The following is an 11617-nucleotide window of genomic DNA, read 5'->3' as shown; positions in this document are numbered from 1 at the left end:
GGGGAGCTGAACTGCACCTGCTTCTTGTGCCTGCACTTGTCAGTTACTGGGGACATTGATAGGCTGACCTTGGAGCAGCTGCCTGCCTTGCCCTGGAACACTGATTCATTCTGGACAGTTTTTTCTCGGTATCTCTTTTTTTGGTCTCAATACTTGACTTTTGGGGATGGAAAGAGTTGGAAGCTGCTGGTCTCTGCCCTGTCAGCATCTCAGAGTAGGGTCATCAGTTCCTACAAGATGCCCGAGGAACCATGCACAAAACCCATTCTGTCCATTTTCTCCCAGCTAGCAATCTGGGGAGAAGGATGTGTGGCAATGGAGGGTGGGGTGCGTTTTAGAGGAATTAATTGGTGGACATAGTCTTGAAATTCCTGGAGAGAGGAATGAAAACACAGCAGACACTGTTACATTGAATACAATTCAACATTACCTTGATTCCTTTAGGCTTTGGGTTACATCAAACTCTCCCAAACATAACAGCCATGGGGAGCATGATACAATCTAGTGAGCTGAATACATGGAAGCTGGTTCTGTCCTTTGACCCACTGACATGAAAAGAGTCATTGCAGGTGATGCTTTGTTGCAGAAATGTGGAGTCTGACCTGGGCTGCATTCCCAGATCAGATGCATCCATACTTCAGCCTTCCATGTGGCAACAGGCATTGGCAAACACCTCAATGTCCTGCCTCAGTGTGACCCTGGAACATTTCCAGCCCACACTCATGTGGAGGATCCCAGTGGGGATGACAATGTTTGGGGATATTTCCTCATGTTTTCTCTGCTGAGAAACTAGCTTGAGTGAGCAGGGAATGGAGGCAGGTACTGCTAGAGTCTGCAAAGTGAATCCAGAACCTGGACTTCTAGAGTTGTGGTTGTCCTCAAACTTCCTTCCACTAAGACATCCGTGATAGCAGCATCCAAATGGGCCCACCTGATATAGCTGTGCCCAGGCTACAAGCTCCTGGGCAGAGGAAATGAGGCACCTGGAGTATGAGTTTCCAGTGAGTGATTTGGGGCCCATCCCATTTGCTCCCATTTAAGAACGCATCGAGAAATGCAAGGGTGATACTATAGGGCCAATCTAAAATCTGCATTCATGTCAGAAGAAGGAAAATGATCTGCAAGGTTTGTCACTGAGGCACTAAAACTACGATTAATGACATAGCACTTGCAACACTCCCAAGATTGGTCCTGACCGCCTGTGTGCAAGGCTGGAGGTGAGCTAGAGACCTGGCCACACTGGCATGGGTCTGCATGAAGGCTATGGCCATCCTGGGTGAGCCTCAACAGCCATGAGTTCCCCAAACTGACTCCGTGGGTGGGTCAGGTAAGGGGCGGTCCCCATGACAAAAGTGCTTGCCTCCATGGATTTTCCCACAATGTAGAGGGAACAAGGATGGATTCTGGCTCTGCATATGGAACTGCCATAGAGGACAGGGATATCTGGAGGGCCATGGTGACTGGGGAGGCCACAAGGCGGAGGAGTGAAGAGAATTACCTCAAGACAAGGGTGATTCTGGTGCAGGATGCTCTCCTCTCACACCTCATTACCAAATGCTCTCCAGGAGTCTTTGGCTTGGCCTACGGCAGTGTGACTGGCTCGCTCACAGGTACTACTTCTGTTCCTTCACCTATGGGCCTCTTGATTGCCACAGGGAATTACAGAAGCACTTACCTCTCAGGGACTCTCTGCTTGGCAGGCCCTCTGGAAACCCACTTCCCGTCTCTACCATAGACCCCAGGAGGCTCTACAATGTGCCTCCAGGAGAAGCTACACTAGGCACTTGGGGAAGAGGTGGGAAGTCGGCCAAGAGAGGGATGAAGTAAAAACATCTGAGAGTCAGACAAGGGGCCGTGCAGTTTCCTAATCCCATCGTGCTTCCCCTTCCCCAAGCTGCTCCTGTACATACATGGCAGCGCCTGCTACTTCCGATGCTGTTCTTTCCTCTCTTTGGCAACTCTTATCCTTCCTTTTGTTTTTGGGTTGGAGGACATGGCCTCCAGGAATTTCTCTGTCCTCTCTCAAGTTTAGGGTAGACGCCTCCTGTGTTCCCACAACCACCTGCATTTTGCTGGTTGGCTTGGCTGCCGCTCTCACCTTGGGAAGCAAGAAGACAGCAGGGATCGTGTCTTGCTCCCAGCCAGGGCTTATCCCAGAGCGGGACACTGAGTAAGTGTTGACTTTTTTGGTGGGCGGGGGCAGGGATAACAGAAGTTGGAATTTTCTAACGTGAATTCCATCTCTAGCAACCTACAGATCATTTGGATATGGAACTTGATCCTCTCAATTTTGATCTTGATAGACGTGAAGGGGAAAACAATCTTACAGGATCCCTCTGTATCTTTCCATTTTGCTGTTCTAGATGCAGAGGTAGAGGCAGGGGTAGGAAAGAAATTAGGGCAACATGCATTCGTCCTTGGCTAACGACCAAGTTCAAAGAAAGTGGTCAATGAGAAGGAGTTAGAAGGTCAAGCAGAAACTGTGACATCCCCTAGCCTACCCCACTGCCTCTGATGTAAATATTATATAATTAGGAGTTAAACTTCTTCAGCTGACAAACCCCTAGAGTCATGTTGCCACGTCCAGGGGCACGTGTCATCTTGGAGAGTGTTTTTCCCAGGCCTCCCTTCATTGTTCAGTCTTTGGAATGTTTGACACTTGTGATCTTGAAAGTCTGCTGAGGGAGCTGGGGCTGTCAAACCCAATGGGTCAGAACTCAGCCGTCCGTCCCTCCTCTGTAAAGGACCTCCATGGGTCAGTTTTGGTTCCAGAAGGATGCAAATGAAGAATCCAGCTCTGGCACTCAGATGTGTAAACAAGAGGTTCTCCCTGGGTCATAGCCCACCCCCGAAGAATTTCCCAGCATGCATTGCACTTGGCAGAGAGCGTTAGATGAATGATGTCTGGATGCAGAGGCAAGGGGTTAGAGTGACAAAAGGGAAAGCCACAGCCAAGATCCAAGGAAGCATCAGTCAGAATACAGGTAAAGTGGATATATCTGGCAACGTTCCCGGCTGCATGGGGGATGGAGCCCTGAGCTCTGCCGTCCCCACTGGGTCAGGAAGAGCATTTTCCTGGATCAGTTTCATGGCATTCATGGGGATGTCAGATGTTGGTCGTCAGATCTTCTCCCACTCAAGGTGGCAGAGAGATGCAGAAACCACCATCAGCGAGTCAGGAAGAAGGACTTGAGGCTGCGTAAGAAGTTCGACTTCTGTCTGTGCTTCTGTTTCTTTTTGATGATGGGCACCCACACCAGCCCACACACCAGCATCATGAGTCCCAGGGACAGGAAGCCGGGCCCTGCCATTTTGAGGATGGAGACATTCTTCTTACTCAGCTTCAAGGTGTAGGCCAAGCAGGTGATGACCACGCCAAAAAGCAGGATGGCACCGCCCACCGACATGATGACGATGGGCTTGCGGTAGACTTCCCAGTTACTCCTGGGGGTGGTGGTCCAGACAGACTCGCTCCTGGAGCTGATGCACAGGGAGCTGGCGGTCTGGCTGGGCAGCAGGTCCTTGGCTTCTGGAGACTTCTCATCGACTTCCAGAACCTTGGGGAGAGTCTCCATCGTCATGATTGCTCAGGACTGGGCACCTAGGACCGGCAAAAGTTGGAAACAAGAGTGGAGCCAAAGGAATCCTCACACACCCTTCCTGTACTCAGCATCCATCTCTAGCCCCACTCTCAGTGGAGGGTGAACAAGGTCTTTGTGCTGAAGCCAAAAAAGAAAGTGAAATGAAATTCATGTAAATAAGAAACCACCCAAGCTGGTATAATTTTTTTTCTTGTGAGAGATAAATATTACAACATTTTATTCAATAGCTTTTACTATTTAAAACAAGGATCACTATTTAAATATTTATTCAATAGCTTTTAATATTTAAAACAAGTGATGCCATTTTAGAAACAAACAAAAGCTATAGTTTTTTTTTTTCTTTTTTTTTTTGCGACAGAGTCTCCCTCTGTCACCCAGGCTGGAGTGCAGTGGCGTGACCTCAACTCACTGCAACCTCCACCTCCCAGGTTCAAGTGATTCTTCTGCCTCAGCCTCCTGAGTAGCTGGGATTACAGGCACCTGCCACGAAGCCTGGCTAATTTTTGTATTTTTAGTAGACAGGTTTTCACCATGTTGGCCAGGCTGGTCTTGAACTCCTGACCTCAAGTTATCTGCCCGCCTCGGTCTCCCAAAGTGCTGGGATTACAGGCCACCACGCCCGGCCAGCTACAGTTTATTGAAAGGGCATTTTATTTTCAGACCCAACCACTTTCTAGCTGTCTGATCTTGATGGAACTACTCAACCTATCCTTGTCTCAGTTTTCTTACCTATAAGATGAGGGTAACATTACTTCTTTCATAGAATTTTCAAAAAGGTCATGTGAGTTAAGTGGTGTAATGCATTGAAATAATGTCTAGCATATGGCAAGTACTCCATAAATGATATCGTTTGTCTATTAGAAGAGTGATGCTTTATAGATAAATTCTGCATGTGTGTCCTGTGCCACACACTGCATCAAACACTTCCTTTATTAAACTGAAACTCACAATAAACCTGTGAATTAGGCATTAGTTCTGTTTTACAGATGAGATAGTGAAGCTTCAGAGAGGTGAAGCAACTTCTTGAAGATCACACGATAAGGAACTGCCTGAGCTCAGATTTGAACCCGTCACTCCTACCAGGCTATGCACAGGTTGGAGAATACCATTTCGTGCAGCCTGGGCTTTCATGTGCTCTGTCAGCAGAGGACAGTGAGGTCTCAGGTTCACAGTGCAACCTTTTTTCCTTTTCTTGAGATGGAGTTTCACTCTTGTTGCCCAGGCTGGAGTGCAATGCAGTGATCTCAGCTCACCGCAACCTCTGCCTCCCAGGTTCAAGCAATCCTTCTGTCTCAGCCTCCTGAGTAGTGGGGATTGCAGGCATACGCTACCATGCCCAGCTAATTTTGTATTTTTAGTAGAGGCAGGGTTTCTCCATGTTGGTCAGGCTGGTCTCGAATTCCCGACCTCAGGTGATCCGCCCACCTCAGCCTCCCAAAGTGCTGGGATTACAGGCATGAGTCACCGTGCCCAGCCCCTACAGTGCAACCTTCTAAGATCTAAATGCCACCCTTCCCCACCCTCCATGTTAATTACATCGAGGCCAATTTCCAGCTTCCCATTCTTAGGCCTGGAAAGGTATGGAGTCTCACTCAACGACCCACTCCAGTGTCTCATTGAGAGCCCATCTGCATGGCTCTCAGGACTGGGGCTACCTCCTTGCTGACTCCAACTCAGGAGAGGTAGATGGTCATCCATGTAGAGCAATTTCAGGGCTGGGATGTAGAAAAGCACTGCTTGCCCGCCAAATACTTCACCATACCAATGCTTCCTCAAATTATTTTAAGGTCCGATTGAAGGATTTCTTTTTTTCCTTTCTTTCTTTCTTTTTTTTTTTTTAATGTGTAGTTTTGCTCTTATTGCTAGTCTGGAGTGCAATGGTGCAATCCTGGCTCACTGTAACCTCCGCCTCCCAGGTTCCAGCGATTCTCCTGCCTCAGCCTCCTGAGTAGCTGGGATTACAGGCACTCGCCACCACACCCAGCTAATTTTTATGTTTTCAGTACAGACAAGGTTTCACCATGTTGGTCAGGCTGGTCTTGAACTCCTGACCTCAGGTGATCCACCCTCCTTAGCTTCCCAAAGTGCTGAGATTATAGGTGTGAGCCACTGCACCCAGCCTAGATTAAAGCCTTACATTTCATAATCAGAAATGTGGCTTCAAGGCAAAGGTCTATATATTTCCAACAAGGTCATAAGATGTAAATGATTGATATTAGATACTTCCTGAGGATAGGTTCTATTGGCGAGAGCCCAGGTTCCCTGCCTGGAGGTTTCACAAAGTTACTGCCCTGCTTCATCTTTCAGATGTCTCCAAGATGTCTGTACAGTACTCTGTACCCCAGAGATTTAGTGTATCTTTAATTGAGTGAGTAAGTAAATGAACAACTCTCTCTTCCTTGTTTCCCCTCCTCTCCCTTCCACTGGTTGCTAAGGACAAACGCAGGACCTTCTCCACTTACATAGAAACCACTTACACACTTATTTGTCTTCTAGCAGGAGCCTGGATCCTTCCCTGCAGTAAGCTCAGGCGTTTGCTGCTCTCTGGGATAGAGCCCGCAGGCTCTCTCCTCCTGTACCCCGAGTCCTCAAGCTCTCTGGCTGTTCTCTGAGGGGCCCCTGCCTGCTTGGGATGACTTTCCTTAAGCAGCTCTCTTAGGCTTCTGCTCTTTTTCCCTCTTCAGATCAAAGCCTCTGGACCTTGGCTTCTACCCTCTTTCCTGGCCAAGAATCCTGCACTTCCTCCTCTGGCTTCTTCTTTTGTTTCCTGTTTGGCTACTCACGCCCCACTCACATCAGCATTTACAAATATCCCTGTTTGTGAGTGGGATGCGAGAGATTTCTTTCCATAGCAAAAAACTGTATTGGGGAAGGTGGACTATTCATCCCGGTCACAATGAAACCACCTTCCCCAGCTCAAATAGGATGCCTGCGAGGGAGGCTGGAATTAGACTCAGATCTGTGGTGGGGTGCACTTTGGGAAACCATGTTACTGGCCAGGAGTTAAAGACAGCTTGGGATAAAGGAGTTGGTGTCTGGAGCTGGTGGCTCCCAAGTCCTGATACATGCTACATTTATCTGCAACCTGCCCCTTCCGCTTGACCAAGGCACTTCTACACAGAGAGGAGTCCTTTACTGAATGCGTTCTCCTTCAATCCTTCCGACGGCATCAGTTTCAGCTGAATCTCTCCAACCTGCTCATTCCATCCCTCACTGCTCAGGCCTGAACTTTTCTGAACTAGCGTCGCCCCTGACCCCAAGAATGATGATTCCATTCTCTAGAACAAGCAGTTACAGATCCCTCCCCTTTAACAGGGGGACAGAGGAGTTGTAACCAAGGCCTTCAGAATTTGGCCTTGGTGATGTTACAGTTTGGATCTCTGCTTCCTAAGACTCTGAAAATATTACAAGGTGCTTTTGTAACCATAAGCACCCAGTGTGTGCTTCCCTTTGGAGCCTGTGGTATATTTGCATAAGCAAAGCAGCCATTTAAAGAGTGATTTTTTTTTCCTCTGTGGGCTGAGGGGCAGGGATGGGTTCATAAAGCTGTTAGGAGACCTTGTGCTGGTTATTGCAATCTGGTCTCATGTGAGGGTGTTTGATCATCTTAAGCAGAATTTCTTTTTCTCAGTAGTCATTTCCAGTCCTTTTCAGTGAAGACATGGGGAGATATGATTGCTGTTTCCTGAGGTTGGAAAGGTTGTGATGAAGGAATTAAAATGCAGTGATTCTCAGTGGTGCCAGAGAAGATAGCTGGGGCTGGGCATGGAAGAACTTGCTCCTGGGAGCTGCCATCTGGGAGCGAGGGAGCTCAGGAACAGGAAGTGTTCAACTGGGTGGGGACTTAATTATAGTACACAACCAGGCTGAGAAGGCTGCAGGCTGGCACCAAGAAACAGTGCTGGTCTGGGACTATATAGCAATGAGAAGCCAGACAGAGAAAGAATGCATGCGATGTGATCTCATTTCCATAAAATTCAAATACATGTAAAACAGTCTATGCTATGAGAGGTTAGGATAGTGGCTGCGTTTGGTGGTGGTAGTGACTGGAATGGGGACTTTTGAGGTGCTGGCGATATTCTGATTCTGTTTTTCTTTTTTTTTTTTTTTGAGATGGAGTTTCGCTCTTGTCGTCCAGGCTGGAATGCAGTGGCACGATCTCAGCTCACTGCAACCTCCACTTCCCAGGTTCACGCCATTCTTCTGCCTCAGCCTCCCGAGTAGCTGGGACTACAGGTGCCCGCCACCACGCCTGGCTAATTTTTTGTATTTTTAGTAGAGATGGGGTTTCATTGTGTTAGCCAGGATGATCTCAATCTCCTAACCTCATGATCCGCCCGCCTTGGCCTCCCAAAGTATTGAGATTACAGGAGTGAGCCACTGTGCCCGGCCTTTTTTTTTTTTTTTTTTTTTTTTTTTTAACTACAGAAGGTTAAAACCTGACTCGTACTGCTTTACCAAGTCACGGGTCCTGTTCCTTCCCACCCGGTGGTTGTAAAAACCTCCCTTTGATCTTACAGCCAGGTGTTAGGAAGGGAGCAGCTCACAAGGTGGCATGGAGGCAGCCGTGAAGGGGCAAAGGCAGGACACACTGACCAACTCCTCCCTGCCTCCCTTCTTTGGCCTGAGTGACAGCTCACCTCGCCAAGGCAGGCTTCCTTCTGCTGGCCGAAGTTCCTACAAAAATCCCCATTGTACCTCAGCTGCTTCTCCAAGGCCAAAGAGGCCATGTGGCTGGGGAAGGCAGGTGCTTTTTATACAATAATAATAACGACTATTTATCAAATGCTTAGTGTGTGGCGGGAACCTCGCTAAATGCTTTGTCTGCATTGCCTCATTTCGTCCTCCCACCCAGTCACTCCTCTGGGGAAGCTATATTCTTGCCCCACTTTGCAGGTGAGGAAACTGAGGATCAGAGAGGTTTAAGTGACTTGCTCAAGATGACTCACAGGAGAGGAGAGCATCTGGATTGGAATGTGAGTTTTGCAGCCTGCCTGGCTCCAGACTATCTGCTCCCCTCTTTGGGGCAGTTTTAACTTTTCTTTTCAAAATTGTGGGAAAAGCAAGTGGGGAGGACACCTGAGGTGGCACGTAGTGAACGGAACTGCAGCCTTGGCTGAGGAGATAGGCCCAGGACTGTTGGGTGGAGCTGCCAAGGATGCCAGGGTCGCCGAGCTGGGGCCAGCAAGCAGCAAGAGGCCAGCAAGGGGCCTGTGGCACAGCGGCCTCAAAGTCACCACTGTCACTATGCCACAAATCCAGCATAAGATGCCTGGCGTGTGCCACTTTCTTTGCCTGGGGAGTCTCTTTTAATCCTCCACTCTAAGAGGGTAACACTATTATTCCCATTTTGCAGCTAGGAACACAGGCTCAGAGCTGCCGGCCTCCAAATCCTGCTTTTATTTTATTATTTTATTTTATTTTATTTTATTTTATTTTATGTTATGATGGAGTTTTGCTCTTTTGCCCAGGCTAGAGTGACCTGGTATGATCTTAGGTCACTGCAACCTCCACCTCCCAGGTTCACGCGATTCTCCTGCCTCAGCCTCTCAAGTAGCTGGGATTACAGGTGCTGCCACCCCACCTGGCTAATTTTTGTATTTTTATTAGAGACGGGGTTTTGCCATGTTGGCCAGGCTGGCCTTGAACTCCTGACCTCAGGTGATCCACCTCCCTCAGCCTCTCAAAGTGTTAGGATTACCGGCGTGAGCTACTGTGCCCGACCAGCCCTGCTCTTTTATTTATGCTTTCTCAAGGAAAGGGCCCTGCCTTTTTTTTCTTCTTGTTTTCTTCACTTGCATTCCACCACCCCGTACCTGTACATCTCCACCTCCGAACTCACTCCCCAGCCTTTCCCTGGTGCTGTCCTCCTTTGAACGAGGGCCCTGCCTTTTTTTTCTTCTTGTTTTCTTCACTTGCATTCCATCACCCCATACCTGTACATCTCCAGGTCCAAACTCACTCCCCAGCCTTTCCCTGGTGCTGTCCTCCTTTGAACGTGCTGAAATACGGTTGGTATTACTAAGGTTGTCAGATTTAGAGAATAAAACTACAAGGTGTCCAGTTACATTTCAGCCTTAGATCAACAATGGATACTTTTTTCGTATAAGAATGTTTCAATATTGCATGGGAGCAATGCATGCAAAAAGTTTACTCATCATCAAATTCAAATTGAATTGGGCATCTGGCAATACATCTGGCAACCCTAACATTGTAAGAGGTTCCGCTGTGCTGCCGTGCTTGGACCTGGAGTTATCTGGCCCTTCCCGAGTTTCTGCCCTTCAGGCCCCTCCATCTAGGGAGCTCTGATAGCACCTGGGCTATTCTGGGAGTTGCAAGAGCTGAAAGCAGAGGAGAGAGGCACACATTACCTCACTGCTGGGAGGCTGGGCCCAGCGAGGGGAGTCTGGGGGAGAAGTGGGGAAGGCAGGATGGAAGTGGTGGGAGTAACACCATGTATTATTCCTGTGGAAGACCCAGAGTGGTGAGAAGTGGAGGGTCCTCCTGTTTCCCTCACGGAGTCCCCATTAATGCCCCACCCATCTCTAGCTTGCCAGTGGTTGTCCTCAGGGTCCCTTGTCTTCTCTGGTGGTGCTGTCTTCCCCTCACCAGGACATTCTGTTGGTGACTGTCCACCCCTCTGAGAAGGTGAGTGGGAGCCAAGTGTCTGGGCTGATAAAGTAGAAGCTAGAGAGTTTCTGAGTAAGCTGCTGCTGTCACCATGGCCATGGCCACCCATCTGTCAGCTGCTCATAGCGCTTCTAGGAAGGGAAGTTTCCCAAAGGTCACAGTCAACCTGGAGGGTGCCACTCACCTCCCTCGTCGGGCCACCCCGCTGGTGGCCAGACTCTGGCCAGTGACAGGGTAGAAAAATAGCTTGGGCAATCATGTGTGTGATCACATCTGGCTCTACCTGGATATAGGGTCCCCATGGCACACAGTTGCCTGACTGAGCCACGTCTTTGTCTATGTTTGCATGTGCCTGCCTTGTTCCCCCTTTCTGAGATAAAACTCCCGAGGCAGCCAGAGCACCCTACCTTGTTTTTCTGGCACCTGCCCCAGGCACCTGCCACAGCTGCAGGAGGAAGACATTGGCAGCTGCTGAGGTCTGATATGGGGTGCCGAGGAGGACAGCCTGGGTCGGAGATTCTGCCCATGTACTCTGGGGTCTGGGGGTGGCCTTGCACTTTATGGTCTGGCTTTTTTTGCTCCTTCTCCCACCTAGATTTGGTAGGATAGTCCCTGCCCAGCCCTTCCCACAATGGCTGCTAACAGTGAAGGCTGGATGCTATACACGAAGGACTGAAGCAGCGTCTGCTCACAAATTCCCTTCTTCACGGTACACAGCAAGGGGCGGCCCCCTTCCTCTGGCCACACCTGTCTGCCAAGACCCTCAGCAGGCAGTGCCTCCAGGCTGGCTTCACCCCCTCCCAGGGCATAGCCCCCTCTCCTCTGCTTGTTGTTCCTACTTGCCTTCCAACCCCCAGTTCAAAGACAACATGCTCCAAAACAAAGTTAAAACCAGCTCTTTCCTCCAGCGAGGTGGAAGGAAGGGCAGAGGGAAACGTTCCCTCCTTACTTACTGTCCTCGATGTCCCAGGGGAGGATGGGGGACCTGGGAATCACTCGGTGCTCGTGCAAGGAGGAAGCCGGCAATGAGTTTCTGCTCAAGTCCATGCCAGCCGGAGAAAGCCACCCTGACCACATCCAGAAGTCGGTGTGCTGTGAATCCCAGCAACTGAGCAGGCTCCAGCAGGGATGGATGAGCTCACCAGGCGATGGCCTAATGGGTTAACTCTTTGTGAGCTGTTGGCACGGGTCCTCGGAATGTGGCTTTCTCAGCTCCGCTCAGCCATGATGAGACGAATCTTGTGAAAAATTCATGATGCTTCTCTGCAGTCTGTCTTCAGGTTTCATGGAGGCGTGCGTTCCACTGATGCCTGGGCAGGGCGGCTTCTCCTGACCCAGGCTCAGAAATCAGAGGACCTGGAGTTTCTGGGTTGGTGGAGGTATGT

General features: G+C 49.4%; 1 protein-coding gene across 1 annotated transcript; it reads right to left on the bottom strand.

Annotated features, from left to right (window-relative positions):
- Window positions 1–399: 399 nt before the first annotated feature.
- Window positions 400–11328, bottom strand: PIRT (phosphoinositide interacting regulator of transient receptor potential channels). Its single transcript, XM_010379582.2, has 2 exons — window positions 11186–11328; window positions 400–3719 (listed from the first exon to the last, which is right to left on the bottom strand). Exon 2 carries the CDS (start codon window positions 3579–3581, stop codon window positions 3168–3170), a length of 414 nt encoding a protein of 137 aa, XP_010377884.1. The 5' UTR covers window positions 3582–3719; window positions 11186–11328; the 3' UTR covers window positions 400–3167.
- Window positions 11329–11617: the final 289 nt, after the last annotated feature.

The sequence above is a fragment of the Rhinopithecus roxellana genome, chromosome 19 (assembly GCF_007565055.1).
Source record: "Rhinopithecus roxellana isolate Shanxi Qingling chromosome 19, ASM756505v1, whole genome shotgun sequence".
NCBI classification, from domain to species: Eukaryota; Metazoa; Chordata; class Mammalia; order Primates; family Cercopithecidae; genus Rhinopithecus; species Rhinopithecus roxellana.
The sequence above is the reverse complement of the archived record's forward strand: the minus strand, read 5'-3'. Positions and strand labels throughout refer to the sequence as shown.

Bases quoted from the DNA above. Each gene is read 5' to 3' on its own strand.
- PIRT (XM_010379582.2), bottom strand. From the start codon at position 3,581: ATGACGATGGAGACTCTCCCCAAGGTTCTGGAAGTCGATGAGAAGTCT.